Genomic DNA, 20,299 nt, shown 5'->3' with positions numbered 1-20,299 from the left:
CTTTTAATATTAAATGTTTACTCACTTGTAATAAGTAAATTTTTTTTTTTCGGTTTTTTTCAGACAGGGTTTCTCTGTGAATTCCTGGCTGTCCTGGTACTCACTCTGTTCTGGGCTTCAAACTCAGAGATCTACCTGCCTCTGCCTCCCCATCGCTGGGATTAAAGGTGTGCACCGCCACTGCCTGGCCAGTAAGTAAATTTTTAATGTTGAAATTAAATACTAAAATGGCCTCAAATATTTTTAATATTAAATATTTTCTAAGCAAGTACTTACTTAGAAAGATGAGCACAAATATTGCATCTGAGGCCAGGTTCCTGAAGCTAAGGCTTGCGGGCTTAGCAAACGAAAACCAAACCAAACAAAAACCAGGGCGCCTAATTACTGAGTCAGTTTAAAAACAAACAAACACTTTTTGGTACAGCCGTGTCCCAAATAGGGCGATTCTGTCCTGAAGCATTTGAAGCAAGCTGCAAACGTTACATTTCATCCCTGAATGTTTCCACCTTCTAATGAAGACATCTTTCCCACTCCGCCCCTTGCCACACATAAAATTATTCCATGCAATAATTCACATGCAGTTCATATTCAAAATGTCCCAGTTGTCTGAAACTGCTATCGCCCAGAAAGCCCAGAGAGAAAAAGAAACGGAAGAAAGCATGCCTCAATTTCCCCCTTCATAAACTTGGGATAAAAACATCTCCTCCTTAAGATTAAAGGAAGGCCCGTTGTGCATGGCTAGGAGGACCCAGCCGACCCTCATTTCGTCTTAGTTGGTTAAATTACTGTTATTATCGACCGTTCTTATGTTATTTTGATTATGATTACCGACTCTCAGGATTAGCTCCAGGACACCCTTCCCTGTGCCTGGTAGGGGATCCAGGGTTGGATTCCCTCCCCACCACCACACACCCCATCTGGCTGTCTGTCACCCTGCTGATTGTGACGTAGGCTGATGCTAGGGAAAGGGGGCATCTGGCCGGAAATCCCTCTTCCTGTTGCAGATAAGCCCAGAGCTGCCCAGCTGACCCCAGACTCTCCTCCCCCACCACCTTTCATGTCACAGCACCAAACCCTCAAGACGGGGAACCTGTCCAAGCCCCTCATCCCGTCCCCACTACCCTGTAAGCACCCCTTAGACCTCGGCACCCCCAGCCCTGCCCTGCCCCCGTTCCTCAAATACTTTCCCAAGCCCGACTCATCCCTGAAGGGGGACCGTTCCAGAGAGCACGGCGCATCCCTGAAGCAGGGGGTGCAGCTTGGCCACGCCCCCATCCCTGCAACTTGACCCGGGCTGCGACCCCCAGCTCTGACGTCTCGGAAAATTCCCCCCTCCCCTACTCAGACCCCCCGGGAAGGGTGCACGGTATGAAATGGGGCTGAGACCCCCCTGGCTAGGAGAGAAGGAACCTGCCAGAGGTGAGCTACGAACTGGGGACTGGGTGACCGGGGTGTCTGAACGAGGAATGAGCTGGGAACTCCGGGACTCGGGGAGACGGGACTGGAAACCAGTATTTCGTTTCCCGGGGAAGGAGACTGCTCAAGTCTAGACTCCGGGTCTGAGGGAAACAAGGGTTACAGTCAGAACTCTCGGGTCCCCCAATGTCACCAGCTTGTCTGCTACCCTTGGTACTTGTCTTTTCTCTACCAGAACAGTCGAGGCAAGCATCCATGGACCTGTGGAACTGGGATGACGCATCAGTACAGGAAGTGCCTCCCGGGGACAAGCTGACAGGACTGGGTAGGCTGCTGTGGCATTAAGGGTCCAAGGATGCGGGCCTCTTGACCCCTGACCCGGCCTTAACATCCTCGTTGCCCGCAGAAGGAGCGGAATTTGGTTTCTATTACCCTGAGGTGGCTCTGCAAGGGAACGCGCCGATCACACCGATGACCGTAGAGGACTGCTGGAAAGGTGGCTGCGGGGCTGGACCCCGCGGGCGCTGGGGGCGGAAGATGGCAGACGCTGGACTCTTTAGAAGGAGCCGAGGGGGCTGAGCGGGAAGGAAGTAGCATGTGTAGACTCTTGAGGGTGAAGGAGGCGAGGGTGCGTGGCCCAGGTCCCTAAGCCATTGCTCACATCTTCCCTAACGTCAGCTGCTATCTTGTCCAACCTAGGGGTCCCAGAGCCGGACTGGAGCCCCGCTTTACCCCAAGAGGAAGTACCTTTCGAGGCAGGTGAGTGTGTGGAAGAGGGTGGTGGGAAGCGAGGGATGAGGCCCTGACACACGGGCGCTCGGAGTTCGGGGCCGCCAGTCTACAGGGGAGCGGGACGAGCGCCAGCCCGCCAAAACTCCCCAGGGTGGGGGGACCGAGGCTCCCGGGCTCCCCTCACTCAAGGCCTATCCTCCTCACAGAGCCCGTTGCTCGCCCCCTTCCATGGTCGCGAGACTGGACAGACCCGGGGTGCAACACCGCGGACCCGTGGAGCTGCGCCTCCCGGTCGACAGGCCCCGCCCCTCCAGGCGCGAGCCCCGCCCCCTTCGTTGGCTTTGAAGGCGCCGCGGGCCAGAATCCCGCCACCGCGGCGGGAGGGCCCCCCTCGTGGTCGCACCCTCCGGCCGCCTGGAGCACCGCCAGCTGGGACTGTTCTCTGGGCCCCCCTAGCGCCACCCTCTGGGACCACGGCCTGGGCGGGGAAGTGAGTGAGGACTGTACGGCGTCGTGGGGCTGGTCTGCGGGTTCGGACTTCGCCACCTCGTGGACTAGTGCGCTGCAGGACGGCGGCGTCCCCGGCGAGGGCCACCGAGCGCCCACCACGCCCTCCAAGTCGAGCCGGCAGCCTGATCGGGCCTCCTTGACTCGCCACCCCAAAACTAACCACCGAGGTAAGAGGCTGCGAGCCGCAGAGGAGGTGAGGGACCCCCTGTGGGGTGGCGTCCGGGAGACTGGCAGCTGGGGAGGAGGCCGTGCATCGTGAAGCTGAGGCGGGGAGGGGGGAGAGGACACTGGCGGCTTTCTACGGACCAAGAGGACAAAGAGGTGGGACCCTGGATTCCGTGAGAGGAAGGAAAGAGGCCGAACGCCTGCATCTAAGTGGGTTTCAAGCTGCCCTGGCGTCCGTGGAACTTGCTCTTGGGTGTCTACTAGGGAGGGATCCGAACTTACAGGCGCCCGAGGAAGGACAGGGATGGACTCTTGGGTCCTAAGCCTTTTAGCCTTCGTAGTGAAGACTTCCTGACTCCCGGGGTCTGAGGAGCTTGTTCACGTGCCTGTCTCCGCCTCTCAGGCCCCATTCAGCTGTGGCAGTTCCTCCTGGAGCTGCTCCACGACGGGGCGCGCAGCAGCTGCATCCGCTGGACGGGCAACAGCCGCGAGTTCCAGCTGTGCGACCCCAAAGAGGTGGGACGGCTCCCCAGTCCCCGCGGGGACCGCTGTGCGCCCACCCTCGTCCTCAGCCCCGCCCCCGCCCGCTCGCCCCGCCCACCTCGCCCTCAGCCCCGCCCCCACCCCTAGCACCTAAGACCCAACCAACCCCTGGACCTGCTACTGACCTCCCGACTGCGTCCTAGGTGGCCCGGCTGTGGGGCGAGCGCAAGAGGAAGCCCGGGATGAATTACGAGAAGCTGAGCCGAGGCCTGCGCTACTATTACCGCCGCGACATCGTGCTCAAGAGCGGTGGGCGCAAGTACACCTACCGCTTCGGGGGGCGTGTGCCCGTCCTCGCCTGTAGGGATGACGCGGGGCACCTGCCAGGTGCAGAGAGCCAATAAAAAGAACACCCTGTCGAACGTGCGTGCTTGGCTGTTTCCAACTTTCCGCGCACACTGCCTAGACCTGTCGAGGGAGCCTGAACGGGCACCCCAACGTTTCAGTCTCCACCCAGACTCGGGCGTCTGGACCCCAATCTGTCTTTCACAAGAGTCTGAGCAAAGGCTTCTGATTCCCGGAGTCCTACATCGTCAGGGTCTTACTTCCTCCACCGAGAGGACCGAGGGGGAGCGAGGAGAACCCAGGATCTCCAAAGCCCTGCTCCCTCCCTGCCAGCCTCCGCCAGCTCTCCTTCATCAGGGGTTTTGGTATCTAGGTCCCTCCATTCCCCCACGGCCTCACAACTTGTGCGCCTCTCAGCTTGGAGATTAGTTTGGGATAAGAAATCTGTAAGGTCTACTGTGTGCCTGTCCCGTATAGAGACCTTTAAAGAAATCGGACTCGTTAAGGCTTGACACTAGCTTATCCTCAAGTTTATCTAAGAGTTTAATCCCCAGAGTTTTTACGTTAAATATGTTCAGAACTTAGAAAGCCAGCCTGTGGTAGTTAGAGATGGCCCATTTGGAAGTGACTGGATGATTAGGGTAAGATCCCCATGATCGCATTCTGGTGCTCTATAAATAGAGCTAAAGGCACACAAGGGTGTTCCCATCACATGTGACAGTTGTGAGGTTCTGCCTCAAGAAGGCAATTTGACTGAGTGGTGACGCAGGCCGCTAATTTCAGAGCATCCAGGAGACTGAGGCAGGAGAATTGTGAAATTTAGGGCCTCTAGACCTGTCTGGGCTACAAAGCAACACACTATTAAAAAAAAAATCCATTGGGGCTGGAGAAATGGCTTTTTGGTGAAGAGCACTGACTGCTCTTTCTACATGGCCATTCACAAACTGAACTGAATTTCCAGGGGTACCTGACAACCTCGCACATACACGCACGCAAAACACTAACGCACATAAGATAAAAATAAATTTTAAAAAATCCATCAAGGGCTGGCCATGGTGGCCCACGCCTTTAATCCCAGCACTGGGAGGCAGAGGCAGCCAGATCTCTGTGAGTTCAAGGCCAGCCTGTTCTACAAAGACAGTCCAGGACAGCCAAGGCTACACAAGAGAAACCCTGTCTCAAAAACCAAAGAAGGAGGAGGAGAACCTATCAAGTGATGAAATGACATAATCAGTCAATGGGGTCCTGATCAGGCTGTTAGTTACATAGTTGGGATCTTATTGCTCCAGACCATGAGCTGAAAACAAACCTACTTTCTTTATAAAGTAGCCCAACTTGATCACTTTATTAAAGTAAGAGTGTTCTTATGGCTATAAAACGCCATCACAGAAGTTCGAGGCCAGCCTGGTTTACATAGTGAGTTCCAGGACAACTAGGTCTGTGTAGAGAAACAGCGGAGAAAGAGAGACTCAGGCTCAAAAAAAAAAAAAAAAAAAAAAAAAAAAGACTTTGCTGAGTACCTTCTCGTTGTAGAAAACACTGAATAACTAGAACTATTGCACACTCCTAAGAAGCATGGGCACTCCAAGTTGGAAGACATAGAACCAGACCATCAAAAAGCCTGCTGGAGGCTTCACTCGCTCCAGGAGCCCTCCAGCAGAGCCTTCTAGGTAGCTCTCCTGTGAGTGAAGATACATCACTAACCACAGCAGTCCTGAACCCTGTTCTCAGAGTTCAGAGTGCAGAGGACAGGCATGGCTTATACTGCCACCAGAAAGGGACAGCCCAGTCCTCAGAACTGGGATGAAGAAAGTCTAGGGGGTTATGGGAGCCCAAAAGGAGGAAACTGATCTAGCCTGGGAGGCAGAGAGTCTGGTAGTGGGATGGAGAAGAGAAGTCAGAAAAGCAAAGAATGTTTTGATCAGAAGAAAAGACGCAGAGATGAAAGTTGGTTTTGTTGGTTTGGTTTAATTTTTCAAGACAGGGTTTCTCTGTAGTCCTGGCTGCCCTGGACTGTGTAGACCAGGCTGGCCTTAACTCACAGAGATCTGTCCTGACAAATTTGGAATTCTGGTTCCTTTAAAAAACACAGAAAATAGGGCTGGAGAGATGGCTCAGAGGTTAAGAACACTGCTTGCTCTTTTCTGAGTTCCTGAGTTCAATTCCCAGCAACCACATAGTGGCTGACAACCATCTATATTAAGATCTGGTGCCCTCTTCTGGCATTCAGGTGTACATGCAGGCGGAATATTGAATACATAATAAAATAAATAAATCTTAAAAAAAGAAGAAAAAATCCACAGAAATATTATAAGGATTTTTTTTCCATTCTAATCCCAGGTGTGAGGGTGTGGGGCCGCTCTGCAGCAGCTGACTATGATTTGCCTGGTGCTCTGGCAGAGGTGTGATTTTTTTTTTTCCAGCTGTAGATAGTTTCTATGATTGTGTGACGTTTGGGATTCTGGAGACTTTTCGGAGGGTATATAAATGCTAGGGCCCCCGAGAGGCAGGGTGGGTTGTTGATTGGTTGCTGGATGCTGTTGGTCAAGGTTTGTTAACTAGTTGTGGGCAAAGAAGAAACAGGAAGAAGAAAGGAGATGTCTGACACAGAAAAACAAACTTGTGCCAGGGAACTCAACACCCCTTATCAGCAGGAAGTAGTCTAAAGACAACATCACCCCCTTTCCAAACCCTGACTTTACTCTTGGATCTCTTTTCTTTCCTCTCTATCCTTTTTTTCCCCCTGTCTTATCCGTTAGGGGGTTGAAAGGATGGAATAACGGGAGTAGAGAAGGGTGGAAGAAAGAACCCACCAAGTAGCAAATGCCAGTTTCAGAGATCTGCCTGCATCTGCCTCCCAAGAGTGCTGGGATTTAAAGGCCTGTGTTCCTACCGTCCAGCCAAAGTCCACACTTCAACAGTGAAGGAGCAAGGAGGATCCAGGAGGTCACTGGGTGAAAATGCTGTATCTTTGCTTTTGTCTGTTTGTTTTGATACAGGGTTTCTCTGTGTAGCCCTGACTGTCCTGGAGCTTGCTCTATAGACCAGGCTGGCCTGGAACTCACAGATCCACCCGCCTCTGCCTTTTGATTGTTGGGATTGAAGGTGTGTGCCACCACTGCCTGGCAAGACGGAAGATCTTACGGTGCCATTCGGAAATATGCATGTGGCCATATGCCCTACAAGGAAGCCATAGGCCGTGGTCTCCAAGGCACTGGGAAGCCACAGAGGCATATAAGCAGAGATTTTAGGAAGATCCTGTTGAAAGGAATGGATGTGTTTTGCAAACAAATAACCCCACAAACAATTACAACGCTGCCTGAAAGAATATGAAGGAGACCAATTAGACCTAGACACTCAGTCAAGGACAGTACATGGGGGCCAGGGAGAAGGCAGGCTGTGTACAGGCACCGGTCATCAAGCCTGACAACCTGAATTCGACCCGGGGATCTAGATGGTGGAAAGAGAGAACTCCCTCCAGTTGTCCTTCACCTTGCACACATGTACTGGAGCACGGGAATCCCACCACCCCACATACACACATACATGCCCACGCACATGCGGTGAAGAAGGCAGCATGAGAGACTTCAGAGGCCAGGCTACCGAGAGGGGGGAAAACAGCCCTCTTTCACCTCACCCTTTCCTCGCCCCTAACTGCCTCTCATTGGCATACACATCTCCTTCACTCAGCAGACTTTATGAACGGAAAGAGAAGAACAGCCGTCTACAGGCACAACCTCCAAACTAACAGGAGGAGCAAGCACGAAAGCTAAGGGAAGCCAGCCTGTAGGTTTAAGGACCAGCTGAACTGAAGTGCAAGGAATGAGAAGAGAGTAGGCAAAGGTCATTTGTGAGGACTGTAGCTTTAGACTGGTTATGCCAGAAGCCAGCGAATGAGTTCCAGCTGATGAAAGGCCACGGTACAACTGAAGTGTTAAAGGCATCCTTACGGCAGCAGGCATACACTGGGCGACAGCAGGGAAGCTGAGATGCCCGGAAATGGACCCACTATAATAACCCAGGCTAATGGAACTGAACTGCATGTGGCCAAGGCCGGGTCTGTAAATATTTTGAAGCCTGAACCAACAGGATTACTTGATAGGTCAGGCAGACTATATAAACAAATTAAAAAAATAATTCTGCCTTGCATGGTGGTGAAGCACTCAGGGAGGCAGAGGCAGGTGGATCTCTGTGAATTCGAGGCCAGCCTCGAATCAAGTTCAGGACAGCCAAGGCTACACAGAGAAACCCTGTCTTGAAAAACCAAAATGAAATAAAATAAATGTCGTGACAAGAATGATACACTGAAACTATTGCTATCAGACACAATATTTAATTCCTAAAGTCTCCTCTGATTAACACAGAGCTCTCAGCTGCCTGAATGAGCAAATCGTGATTTCTGGGGTTTGAAAGTAATAATGAATGGGGACTGGTGTCTGATACAATGAGTGAGACTGCAGGATGAAGAGTTCATTCACTTTTCACCTTTTAACAAAGGTCTTTAAACCTGTGAAGGTTCTGTGTTTTCTTCAGCAGGGTCTTTTGTTGTTGTTATCTTTTATTTTTATTTTTTTGGCAGGGTTTCTCTGTGTAGCCCTGGCTGTCCTGGAACTTAATCTGTAGGCCAGGCTGGCCTCGAACTCAGAGATCCTCCTGTCTCTGCTTCCCAAGGGCTGCAATTAAAGATATGTGCCATCATTGCCCAGGCACCACCACTGCTCGGCCGGCAGTGCCTTCTTATAGATGTGTTTCATAAGAAGTAAGCATTCCATAAATATTTCTCACATGTGTAACAGGCCCTCAGACTTTCATACAACTGACTGTATGATGGAAGAACCGTTCAGGCCTTAAAACTCAGCACATAGCATCACCTGCCAAAGTGAAAACAAAGACCTAATCCTTTGAAGTCGATAATTCTGGGATCTTTCAAATATACTAAACTTGCTTTTTGGCTTTTTTTAGTTTCTCTTTTGGCTACTGTTGTTTGTTTGTTTGTAGTCCTGGAACTCTGTGTAGACCAGGCTGGCCTCAAACTTAAGAGATTCACTTGTCTCTGTGCTGGTATTAAAGGTATATGCCATTACTCCCCTGCTGGCTGACTGTTCTTATTAACTGAAGTATGTCAACCCAGACTATGGTTTTTGTGCTTAAAAACTCACCATGAAGAAGGGTCTGTGTTACAGCGCAATCCCAAACACCCAGTTTAGTCACTGGAACACTAATAAAAAGTGTCTACTGACTTAAAGCCAAGTCTGAGCAGCCCTCGATGGTAGAGAGCCCACAACAATGAATGCCAGGCAGTGGTGGCACACACCTTTAATCCCAGCACTCGGGAAGCAGGTGGATCTCTGAGAGTTCAAGACCAGCCTGGTGTGCAAATAGAGTCCAGGATAGCCAAGGCTACACAGAGAAACTCTGTCTCAGAGGAAAAAAAAAAAAAAGACTTAGTTACATCTGCTTCTATTTAGGGCTAGAAAAGACAGCCCAGTTAGGAGAAAAGGACCCAACGGCAGGCAATGTAGGCAGAGACAGCCCCTGTTTCCACTGGAATCCTACATGAAGATCCAGCTGCATAGGCCTAGGTCTGTCCCATTCATGCTCTCTGGTTGGCATTTTGGTCTCTATGAGCCCATAGGTTTTTTTTGGTTGGTTGGTTGGTGATGTCTTTGACTCCTTTGGGAGCAGCCACTGTTCTTAGCCATTAAACCATCTCTCCAGCCCTTTTATCCAGATCTTGAGGTAGGGTGGATAACCACAAGCTTTTTTTTTTTTTTTTTTTTTAGATTTATGTATATGAATGCTCTGCTTTCATGCACACCCGAAGATTCCATTGTAGATGGTTGTGAGCCACCATGTGGTTGCTGGGAATTGAACTCAGGACCTCTGGAAGAGCAGCACAGTGCTCTTAACCGCTGAGCCATCTTGCCAGCCCCCGACACAAGCTTTTGATTCAGATCGACACATGCCATTAATCCACACCTTTAATGGGGCCATACTTTGTGCTGGAGGCCTATATAAGGACAGTAAAAGAAGGAAGGGGTTGTTCGCTCTTCACCTGCTTCCACTCTCAGGCAGGATAGGTAGAGAGCAGACAGGAACAGGGCGGTCAGAGCGAGCCTGCCCAGGCTGATGGGCACATTCCGCCTGGAGGGCAGAGGTGTGGAGCTCTCTCTGCTTAGATGGGCTCCACTTGTGCAAGCCTGCCTTCTGGGAGGGGAAATGGCAATGTACACTTCCACCATGGGGGTGCCCACTACTCTTCCAGGGTCAGCATGGGAGGGCAGAGGAGAGGAGGCACGCCAGGGGATGGCTGCATCATGCGGCACCCTGGGAAACGCTGCCAGCAAGTCCCAGACTCCCTCGTAGATTTAACAGATAACAGAGTGCTTGAAGTATGTCGTGCCAGATCCGCAAGACCCCAAAAGACCACCAGGAGTTGAGACCGTTGCAAAGCACATGAGCTTGGGCTCACACCCCCACCGCCAGAGGGTTGAGAGCAAAGAGCCTCATGCTCAGGTTAGGTGATTTATTTAAAGAGTCCAGTCCCCCTCAGTGCGCCCAAAGCAGGGAAATTACTGCCTCGCAAGCACCTATTGGTTGAAACACAAAAGGGGATGTTGCATTTTTAATTGATTGGCTGTAGGAAGGCCCCCAAACCATTAATGGTCTGGCTTCCCTTGTTTGGCTGGAAGAGGGGCTCCCTAGGCCAGTTTCCTAGCAACTGTATCTCTACTGGGCAGGAAAAGAATGCAAGTAAGGCTTGTCCTCCCCGCAGGTGGCTGGCCATATCTCCTCCTGGCTGGCCTTCGTTCAGGCTTGTGCTTTAAACATTGAACCAACACCTCAAAAAACTAATTTTTAATTCTTTGTTTGGTCTCTCACCAGCACGCCCACTGGAGCCTACTTCTTTGGGATTCCAGCTTTGGCGGAAAACCAGCCAAAACACCCAGCCTCAGGGGACTGAGCAACCCTCCACCACGATTCCCAACATGATGATGATAATGGACCAAACCTCTGAAACTGTAAACCAGTCCCAAATTAGATGTTTGTTGCGGTCATGTTGTCTCTTCAAAGCAATAAAACCCAAACTAAGCCACCTTGTCTCGGAAAACCAAGCAAATGAATGAGTGAGTGAGTGAGTGAGTGAGTGAGTGAGTGAGTGAATCAATCAATAACTTTTGAGTCCAGGCATAGCGGTACACGCTTGTTATCCTAGCACTCCGGAATCTGTGACAGGAGGATCAAAAAGTTGGGAGGCCAGCCTGAGCTATCTAGTGAAATCCACTGTCTCAAAACACAGACCATCTAGTACATCTTCCCGTTCCCACTCTGCGGTCAGCTTCACGACTGTCCTTTTCCTCCGAAAAGGACAGGCAGGTGACAGGAACCCGCAACTGGACGTTAGGATCCTTTAGAGAGCAACGCAAAACCCCGATGGAGCCGGCAAGAAGAGAGAACAGGAACGGGCTCCCTAGCAGTGGGCGTGGCCAGACGGCTTCCGGGAACGCCTCCCGCGGCTACTCTAGCAGCTCGGAGGACCGAGTTCGGCTCCTCCTCCCTCAGCTTCCGGCCGGTCGGAATTCCGCTTCCCGTCTGACATTGGCGTCTTTGCGAAGGGTCACATTGAGCTAACGCCGCCGCTCCGGGGCAGTCTTTAGGTGAGTGCGGAGGGTCGGGAGCCCTGGGGACCCGAGTCCGGGACCGAGAAGCGGCCCGGGGCTTCCCGGATGCCTGGAAGAGACTTCCGGCTGCCGTGGCCGCCCGGGGCCTGGGGCTCTGGAGCGGACCCTTGTAGTCTTTCTTGATGATGCTGGGTCGCCTCCTGAGCAGGCTCTGTTCACTTCCTCTGTCCTCCAGCCCTACGAGCCAGGGTCTGCCGTTTTGACAGCGCTGGGGCTGGCGTGTGGAGCGCCTCAGCCGCGACTGTAAGGCGATCAGGATTTGGACCCAGATAATTGGACTCTGGTGCCTTTAGCCGCGGGGCTCGCAGGTGTGGCCACCCGCTCTCCAAGGCCGAAGCCTGTCGCCTTGTCACGTTCCTTTCCCCTCAGCATCATCTTTGACCAACTCTCAAAACTCGTTTTATTGCCCAGAATTGCTTCCCACACGGGGCCTTTTAAATCCCGCGTACCCATCCTGCCACCCCAATGACCCTGTTCTACTGTCGAGGCGCCCCAGTTCTTTGGGCCACTTGAATTGACATTGGCCCATTGGTCTGCGCACCTCAGTGGCTGTAAGGTCGTCCAGATGCTCTAGCATAGAGACAGTTTCTCTCAGGTTCGTTGATGTTCACTCTGCCATTTTTTCAGACATAAGAAGGGTTTTTGTGGTAGTTTTTTTTTTAGCCGTGGGTACTCAAGAGTCAATAGAATTTAAGGAACTAAGGTATTGGAATGCATGGAGGGGAGTTGCATGATAGTTTTATTAACCTCTAGATGAAATGCAGCATTTACTTCCGTCGGGAATGGAGGCAGCAACTTCAACAGATTGGCAACGTACCGGACTTTGTCAGCAGTCAGTCACAGATACCTGACACATTCTGGTTGCACGGGTCATAAATCACCATCTTCACTGAGGGTTGCCACCTCCAGTTGTGGTACTTGCTAAATCCTTTTAGCTCGTTTTTGGTTTTGTTTTTGTCACCTTAAAGCAGTTTTGCAATACATTTGGGCATATTCTGAGAAAACTTTATGATGATGAGTGTGTGACACAGAAAGCTTTAAAATCCTTGCTTTTGATGATGGTGGATACAGCATAACCACTGGGTGCTGTATGACCTTGGGAAGCCATTTAGGCACCCTGTCCCTTGTGTGGACAACAGAGGTAGTGATGCCTTTTAGAGTGACCATGTGGGTAGGTATGTATAGAGCACACATAGTTTGTGCTATGCACACAGGGAGTGTTAACTGGAATTTAAGGCTGAAGACTGGTTTTGCCAGCGAGACCCCTGCCCAGCCCTGCTGTATAAATGTACAGATTTTCCCTGCCCCTCATCTTTCTATGACAAGCATAATAACTTATTCGCCTTCAGCACATTCTTCTGTTCTGGACTTCTTCCATGGGCCCTGTTGGCCTGGCACCCCCATGCTCAGGCACCCCTAGAATGGTTGCCAATGTTCCCACTGTGTTTGCGTCCAGGCGCCAGCACCATGGCTGAAGACATCAAGACTAAAATCAAGAACTACAAGACCGCCCCCTTTGACAGCCGCTTCCCAAACCAGAACCAGACCAAGAACTGCTGGCAGAACTACCTGGGTAAGCAGGGCGTCAGGGTGGGAGAGGAGTGTGTGTGAATCTTGCCTGGGTCTCCATATTCCTCCTACCTCAGAAGGGAAGTTAGGAGGCCGGGGCAGGGACCTGTTGTCATTCACTGGACATACTGACTGCAGAACCCTGACAAACTCAGCAGTAGTTTTTTGAAGAGTTATGTATGCATTTTCTGTGTGTGCCACCCGTGCACACAACATACAAGTAAATACAACAGGAAAATAATGGATTCAGAAATGTCTCCTGCAGTCACTGTGCATGAAGAAAAATGGTATCACCAGCACTCCATTCTTCGCTTGCTTTGTGCCCAGTCTTCAACACAGTTCCTTTTCTCGCTCACTAGAGGCATGACGCCATTAATTGAAATTGGTCACATTTTGGTGCCCCTGCCACACTTGAGTCCATGAGACCTTCCCTCAAAAAATAAAAAATAAAAAGCAGGGTTCTGGAGGAATGGCTCAGAGGTTCGGAGCACTGGTTGCTCCCAGAGGTCCCGAGTTCAGTCCCCAGCAACCATGTGGTGGCCATAACCATCTAGAAGGAGATCTGGTGCCCTCTTCTGGCCTGCGGGCAGAACACTATGCATAATAAATAAAAAAGTAAAAAGCAAAACAAACCCAGTACCCCTTCCCGCTTTACCCACTTGTGATCAAGACCATCTTCTTTCCTAGCCCTGCCTGGACTTCCGTAATCCTGTATATGCCCCTCATACTTGGCTGTCATTCCCAGCTCCAGGGCATTCTAATTGAGCAACAGTGTCACTGCCCAGATCAGGTATAGACAACTCTTGATAGTGTACTTGTAAGTTTGCGTCCCCTCTGTATGTAGAAGCAGTCATGAAGCAAAAGGTACCTGGGAATTTTCCTCAGAAATGTGCTTGGTCTCGGTTGATCTCCGGCCTCTTCTCCTGACAGACTTTCACCGTTGTGAGAAGGCAATGAACGCAAAGGGGGGTGACGTCTCCGTGTGTGAGTGGTACCGGCGTGTGTACAAGTCCCTCTGCCCCATATCATGGGTATGTGCCTCCCCGTGGGACCCTGGGGTGTTCAGGTGGGGACCTAGTGGAGATGAGTATGGTGGCTAGTAAGAGTTCATCTCCAAGGGCCAAGGCAGGCCCAGCATGGAATGTCACGATTCCTCCTCAGTTAGGGTCCCTGAGGTCTGCCTTGCACTGTGGAAGCAGGGACTTTGACTGGGCTGTCATGACACACGCCTTTAATCCCGCACTCAGGAGGCAGACAGGTGAGTCTGTGAGTCTGTGGCCAGCCTGGCCTGCAGACCTAGGACAGCCAGGACAGCATGGCAACACAGAGGGTAAAAAAAAAAAAGGAAAAAGAAAGAAAGTGGGCGTTGGTGCTGGAGAGATGACTCAGCGGTGAAGGGCACTGACTGTTCTTCCAGAGGACCTGGGTTCAACTCCCAGCGCCCACATGGCAGCTCACAACTGTAACTTCAGGATCTGACACCTTCACATGAACATACATGGAGGCAAAATATAAATACACATAAATTTTTTTTTAATTAAAAAAAGAAAGGAAAAGAAACAAAACAAAAACATGTGTCTTAGAATCAAAATGTGATGATTTACTTTGGTGTGGTGGTAGCATGCCTGAAATCCTAGGAGGTGGATCAGAAGTTAAAGGTCATGTTGGTGTACTTGAAAACCCTATCGTTTCTTCAAATGTGTGTGTGTAAATCTGTGGCACTCACGTGTGCCTGTGGGGTGAGTAGAAGGTTTTGATCACCTGTAGTTACAGATGGTTGTGAGGCAACATTTGCATACTAGGAATCAATCCTGGGTCCTCTGCAAGAGCAACGAGTCCATTTACTTGGTGAGTCATCTCTCCAGCCCTTCATACTGGATACTGCTTTGACCTGTGGGGTGGTAGCTATTGTTAGACCAAGTCTTAGATAGTCTAGACTGTCTTCAAACTTGCTTTGTGGTCAAGAATGAGCTTGTACCCCGGAGAGCTGGGCTCCCAGGCTTAGGCCACCACACCCTGTCTGAAGCAGTGGTTTCTGTCCTAGGCAAGCAGTCTGCCAGCGGGGCCGTATCCCCAGCTGTCACTAGGTCTGCCGCCACCGCCACCCCTTCTTAAAAGACATATATTTTTTTAATTAAATTTTTATTTTTTATATTAATTACAGTTTATTCACTCTATATCCCAGCTGTAGCCCCTTCCTTCATTCCTTCCCAACCACACCCTCCCTCCCTCATCTCCTTCCATGCCCCTTTCCAAGTCCACTGATAGGGGAGGTCCTTCTCCCCTTATATCTGACCCTAGCTTATCAGGTCTCATCAGGACTAGCTGCATTGTCCTCCTGTGTGGCCTGGCAAGGCTGCGCCCCCGTCTGGGGGTGGTCAAAGAACCTGCCACTGAGTTCATGTCAGAGACCGTCTAAAAGACATTTTTAAATAACATGTAAATCCTTTTTATTTTGTTCCTGTCTTGATGGCCATATTTAAGATGTCCTGGTTACACACTCTTTCCCGTGTGTGGATGTGTGCTGTCTCAGAGGTCAGAAGAGGCCATCGCATCCCCCAGGACTAGAGTCGTGGGTAGCCATGAGCCACTGTGGGGGTGCAGCTCCTCTTCAAGAGCAGTCAGTGCTCTTAATCTCTGAACTCTCAGCGTGTCCATCTCTCCAGCCTCTATGCTTTTTGCTTTTTGGTTCCTTTTTTTGTTTTTTCAAGACAGGGTTCTCTGTGTATCACAGGCTGCTCTAGAACTCACTTTGTAGACCAGACTGGCCCTGAACTAACAGAGCCACCCACCTCTGCCACCCAAGTGCTGGGATTAAAGTTTGATTATTTGTCTCATTTATTTATTGTTTTATTAGGCAGGGTTTCTCTCTGTAGCCCTGCTGTCCTGGAACTCGCCCTGTAGACCAGGCTGTCCATAAGTACACAGAGATCTGCCCGCCTCTGCCTCCTGAGTGCTGGGATTAAAGGTGTGTGCCACCACCACCCAGATATTTTTAAATTTTTTAAAAAACTATTTTTTATGTGTGGATCTTTTACTTACATGTATGTTTTGTACCACATGCGTGCCCAGTGCACATGAGGCTAGGATCCCCTAGAACTGGAGTTACAGGTGTTTGTGAGCCACCTTGTGGGTGCTAAGAATTGAACAAATGCTCTTAACTGCCGAGCCGTCTTTCTAGCCCCCAGTTCTGACTGTTTAGGCTGTAGCTCTGACTAGCCTGGTACTTACTGTAAACACTCAGCAATCTTCTGCCTCCGCCTTCCCAGAGCTGGGATTCCAGGTATCTGGCGGCAGCTGGCCTATCAGTCTGTGCACTTGACCTCTGTTATAAGAAGCCCTGTGTCTTTCCTCTCAGCTCTCTGCTCTACCCTCTTATCTGAAGCTCCAGGATTTCTTCTTGTGTGACCTCATAGCGCCCTTGCCCAGCCTCTAGGCCTGGATTGGGTACATAGTGGCTAGGTTATAGGGAGTATGCTTCCAGTATGCCTGTGTGTGTGTGTGTGTGTGTGTGTGTGTAGGAGAGCCATTTCCTTCCTTTCATCATGTGGGTTCTGGAGTTAAATTCAGGTCATCGGGCTTCCAGAGTAAGTACATTTATGTGCTAAGCCAGTTTCTTTGTTGGCTGGTTTGTGCGTTTGTGTTTTTTTTGTTTTTTTTGTTTGTTTGTTTGTTTGTTTTTGTTTTCTTTGTTTGGTTGGTTGGTTTTTGGTTTTTCTTTTTATTTTTTGGGTTTTGTTGTTGTTGTGTCTTTTGAGACAGGGTTTCTCTGTCTGTCCTAGACTCACTTTGTAGACCAGGCTGGCCTCAAATTCACAGAGATCCAATTGCCTCTGCCTCCCAAGTGCTGGGACTACAGGCATGTGTCACCACACCTGGCAGTTTTTGTTTTTTTTTGAGGCGGAGTGTCTCTCTGTGTGGCCTGGCTGTCTTGGAACTAGGCTGGCCTCAAACAGAAGTCTGCCTACTTCTGCCTTCTGAGTGGCACCAGGCAGCTGTGCTTTGCTGTTAAGATTTTATTAATTATGTGTTTGGGTGTGTGCATTTGAGTGTAGTGCCCACAAAGGCCAGAGGAACTGGAGTCCTGATCACTTGATCGGGAGCCTTCTTTCTGGAACTGAGCTCCTCTTCACCAGAGTCAGCTTGCCACCCCCATCTGTGTGGGCTTGTCGGTATTTTGAGGTTTTTTAGCTTTTAATTACGTTTACACATATGTTGGGGTGAACGCGGATTCCTGAGGTGGCCAGAAGAAAAGGCCAGTCTGCTGAGCTGGATTTACAGGCTGCAGCTTGACGTGGATGCTGGGAACTGAACTCCAGGTCCCTGCAAGAGACAAGAGCAGCCAAAGTACTGAGGAGGCAACTCCCTAGGTGTGTGTCTGTGTGTGACTTTATAGATGTGGCTAATTCTCTGTGTTTTCCTTTTTTTGAGTAAGTATCCATGGCAAGAAATGTTTTCTCTCTGTTTGCATGATTGTTTTTTTTTTTTTTGTTTTGTTTTGTTTTGTGTGAAGTAGGACAACCAGGGTAAAGGGTAATTTGCCAAGGTCAAAAGGTCATTGTGCCTCTGCCCTAGTTTTTGTTGAGGTTATTGTCTTGGGACAACCTCATGTATTCTTGGCCCGTGGATGCTAACCTTGACCCTTTAGTCATTGGCCTCTTCTTCCTAAGTGCTGGGATGGTGAAAGTGCCACCATGCCTGTGGCTTCTTTGTGTGTGTTTTGGGTTTCTGTTGTTGTTGTTATTGTTTTAGATTTAATTTTTTTATTTTTGTGTCTGAGTGTTTTGCCTTCATTAGGTGTGTGTACCGAGCAGATGCCTGGTGCCTGTCCAGGTCAAAAGAAGACATTGGATCCCATGGGACTGGAGTACAATAGTTGTGAGCCACCATTTCAGTGCTGGAATCAAAACAACAAGTGCTCTTAACCACTGAGCCATCTTTCCAGCTCCCTTCCTGTGCCTTAAATGCTCATTTAAATAACTGATTTTTAAAACGATTTCTCTCTATCCTGTGTGTTTGGTGTTTGGCCTGCTTGTATGTCCTTGCATCAGGTGTGTGCAGTTCCCTCAGAGGCCAGGAGAGGGCACCAGATCCCTAGAAATGGAGCTGCAGACTGTTGTGAGCTGCCATGTGGACGCTGGGAATTGAATCCTAGTCCTCTGCAAGAGCAGCCAGTGCTCTTTACTGCTGAGCCCTCACTCCAGCCCTTAATTTAAACATAAATAAATAAAAACTGATGCTGAGTGTGGTGACCCGGGCTTTGCCAGCCCTGAGGAGGCACAGGCCAATCTGGTCCCAGGACAGCCAGAGTGATGGAGAGAAGTCCTGTCTTAACAAAATGACCCCCACCCCAAAACAAACCAAAAATGAAACCTTTACTGTTAAACCCAGTGACTGAGAAATCCCGAGAGGCCGATGGCCAGGGAAGTCAGTGTGCGGGACCCGGGGGAGGCCAGCGCGGGAAGGCGCGGTTCTGTACTAGTCCCCACCGCCGCGGAACAGCAGAGGTGCTATTATTTTTTGTAGCCTGCTGCAGACGTGACAAGGCGTGGTGCTGGCATGTGGTCGGTGGGCAGGCTTTCTGACGGGGTGGTGTTCTTCTGTAAGCTGATCTAGTCCCCTGTGGTTAGATTGCAGTCTTCATTATCCATGCTTTTATCTGATGATTCAGCCTCTCACAAATGTGAGAGTGAAATGGCTCAGGGGATAAATGCACTTGCTGCCAAGCCTGACGACCCGCATTGCACTCCAGGACCTACAAGGGAGAAGGACAGAAGCCTGATAACCCACACTGCATTCCAGGACCTACACGTGAGAAGGACAGAACAGTTCCTCGTGTCGTTCTCTCTCTCTCTCACACACACACACAAATTGTAGTGAAAACAGAGAGCACTTACAACTAAGTAGGGCAGGGCTGGAGAGCTGACTCAGAGGTGAAAAGCACGGTCTCCTCTTCCAGAGGTTCTAAGTTCAATTCCCAGCAACCACATGGTGGCTCACAACCATCTATAATGGGATCTGGTGCCCTGAGGCTTTTTCTCTTCTTTGTTTCTTTTCTTTCTTTCTTTTTGGAGGCATTTTCTTAGTTGAGGTTCATTCCCCTCAGATGACTTTAGCATGTGTCAGGTTGACATAAAACTAACGTACCTAGTACTCCTTTTCTTCGCTGTTCTGACAGGCAGCATACAGTATAAATTCTGGAGCTCCTCAAGTAGGGCATAGTTACAGTATTTTATCCTTCAAAGCTTTACCTGTGGGGCTGGAAGGATGGCCCCAAGCTTGATTCCTAGTACCCACGTGATGGTCACAATCATCTAGATGTGACGTTCTGGGACAGCTGATGCCTCTTCTGGCCTTCATGGGCACCAGGTCAGCACACACTCAGGCATCATGTGGATGAAATACTCATAGACGTAAAATAAAAATACATCTTTTTTTGTTTGTTTTGTTTTTGCTTTCCAAGGCAGATTTTCTCTGTGTAGCTCTAGCTATTGTAGAGCTCAGTTTGTAGACCAGGCTAGCCTTGAACTCACAGAGATCCATCCACTCCTAAATGCTGGGATTAAAGGCGGGCACCACCATTGCCCAGAAAAATAAATAAATCTTAGAAAGTACTGTTGTGGCCAGGCTGTGGTGGCGCACACCTTTAATCCTAGCGACCGGGAGGCAAAGGCAGGTGGATCTCTGAGTTTGAGGCCACCCTGATCCGCAGAGAGAGTTCCAGGGCTACACAGCGAATACCTTTCTTGAAAATACACACACACACTGTTGTGTTAGGTGCATGTGAATGCAGATACCCGAGTAGACCAGACGGTGCCAGAGCACTTGGAGTGGATTACATGTGTGAGCTCCCTGATGTGGGTGCTGCGGACCAAGCTGGGGTTCTCCGAAAGAGCAGCTTGCTGTTTACTGGCGATCCCGGGATCTGTCGCCTTCTTCCACAGACCGTCAGCTCGTTTAGAAAAGCGGTTTTTTCTTTTTGGGTCACTGATGATTCTCTGTGACCTGGGATGGTAACTGTACCCAGGAGGCAGTCGTGTGTTGGCCACAGGCATCGGTGGGTGCCCTGTGGCTTTGCCAAAGCAGGAGTTACAGCAGTTGTGTTTTGCAGGTCTCAGCCTGGGATGACCGCATTGCAGAAGGCACATTTCCTGGGAAGATCTGACCTGGCCTGCCCACCTCTCCCCTGTTCTCTTTCCCCCCCGATAGTGAAGGGGCACCTGGGTATGTGATGGTCCCTACCCCGGGACCCTGAATCATGATGCGACTGCTAATAAAAACTCTGGAAAAGTTTCACACTGTGTGTATTCGACAGCTGGACCAGGAGCTAGGGTGCCCTGGCCCAGAAGGGGTCTCGTGGTGGTTCTTTCTTGATTTTAGAATGAAAAGGAGATTTC

The 20,299-nt window shown here is 50.1% G+C and overlaps 2 protein-coding genes across 3 annotated transcripts; both read left to right on the top strand.

The window, feature by feature from the left end:
- Positions 1–1,649: 1,649 nt before the first annotated feature.
- Etv2 (ETS variant transcription factor 2) lies at positions 1,650–3,712 on the top strand. Of its 2 annotated transcripts, XM_021640565.2 has the most exons (6): positions 1,650–1,741; positions 1,826–1,912; positions 2,116–2,175; positions 2,355–2,825; positions 3,227–3,339; positions 3,510–3,712. In XM_021640565.2, exons 1-6 carry the CDS (start codon positions 1,672–1,674, stop codon positions 3,708–3,710), a joined length of 1,002 nt encoding a protein of 333 aa, XP_021496240.1. In that variant the 5' UTR covers positions 1,650–1,671; the 3' UTR covers positions 3,711–3,712. The 2 variants fall into 2 exon arrangements, with proteins under 2 accessions (XP_021496240.1, XP_021496248.1); XM_021640573.2 differs by lacking the exons at positions 2,116–2,175; positions 2,355–2,825 and having other exon boundaries at positions 1,672–1,741; positions 1,823–1,912.
- A 9,083-nt stretch (positions 3,713–12,795) lies between these two features.
- On the top strand, positions 12,796–20,195 carry LOC110551006 (cytochrome c oxidase subunit 6B1). The gene is made up of 3 exons (XM_021641341.2): positions 12,796–12,906; positions 13,833–13,933; positions 20,014–20,195. The coding sequence occupies exons 1-3, from the start codon at positions 12,801–12,803 to the stop codon at positions 20,065–20,067; spliced, it is 261 nt and encodes an 86-aa protein (XP_021497016.1). The 5' UTR covers positions 12,796–12,800; the 3' UTR covers positions 20,068–20,195.
- Positions 20,196–20,299: the final 104 nt, after the last annotated feature.

Source organism: Meriones unguiculatus, chromosome 14 (assembly GCF_030254825.1).
Source record: "Meriones unguiculatus strain TT.TT164.6M chromosome 14, Bangor_MerUng_6.1, whole genome shotgun sequence".
In the NCBI taxonomy this organism is placed as follows: domain Eukaryota; kingdom Metazoa; phylum Chordata; class Mammalia; order Rodentia; family Muridae; genus Meriones; species Meriones unguiculatus.
The sequence above is the reverse complement of the archived record's forward strand: the minus strand, read 5'-3'. Positions and strand labels throughout refer to the sequence as shown.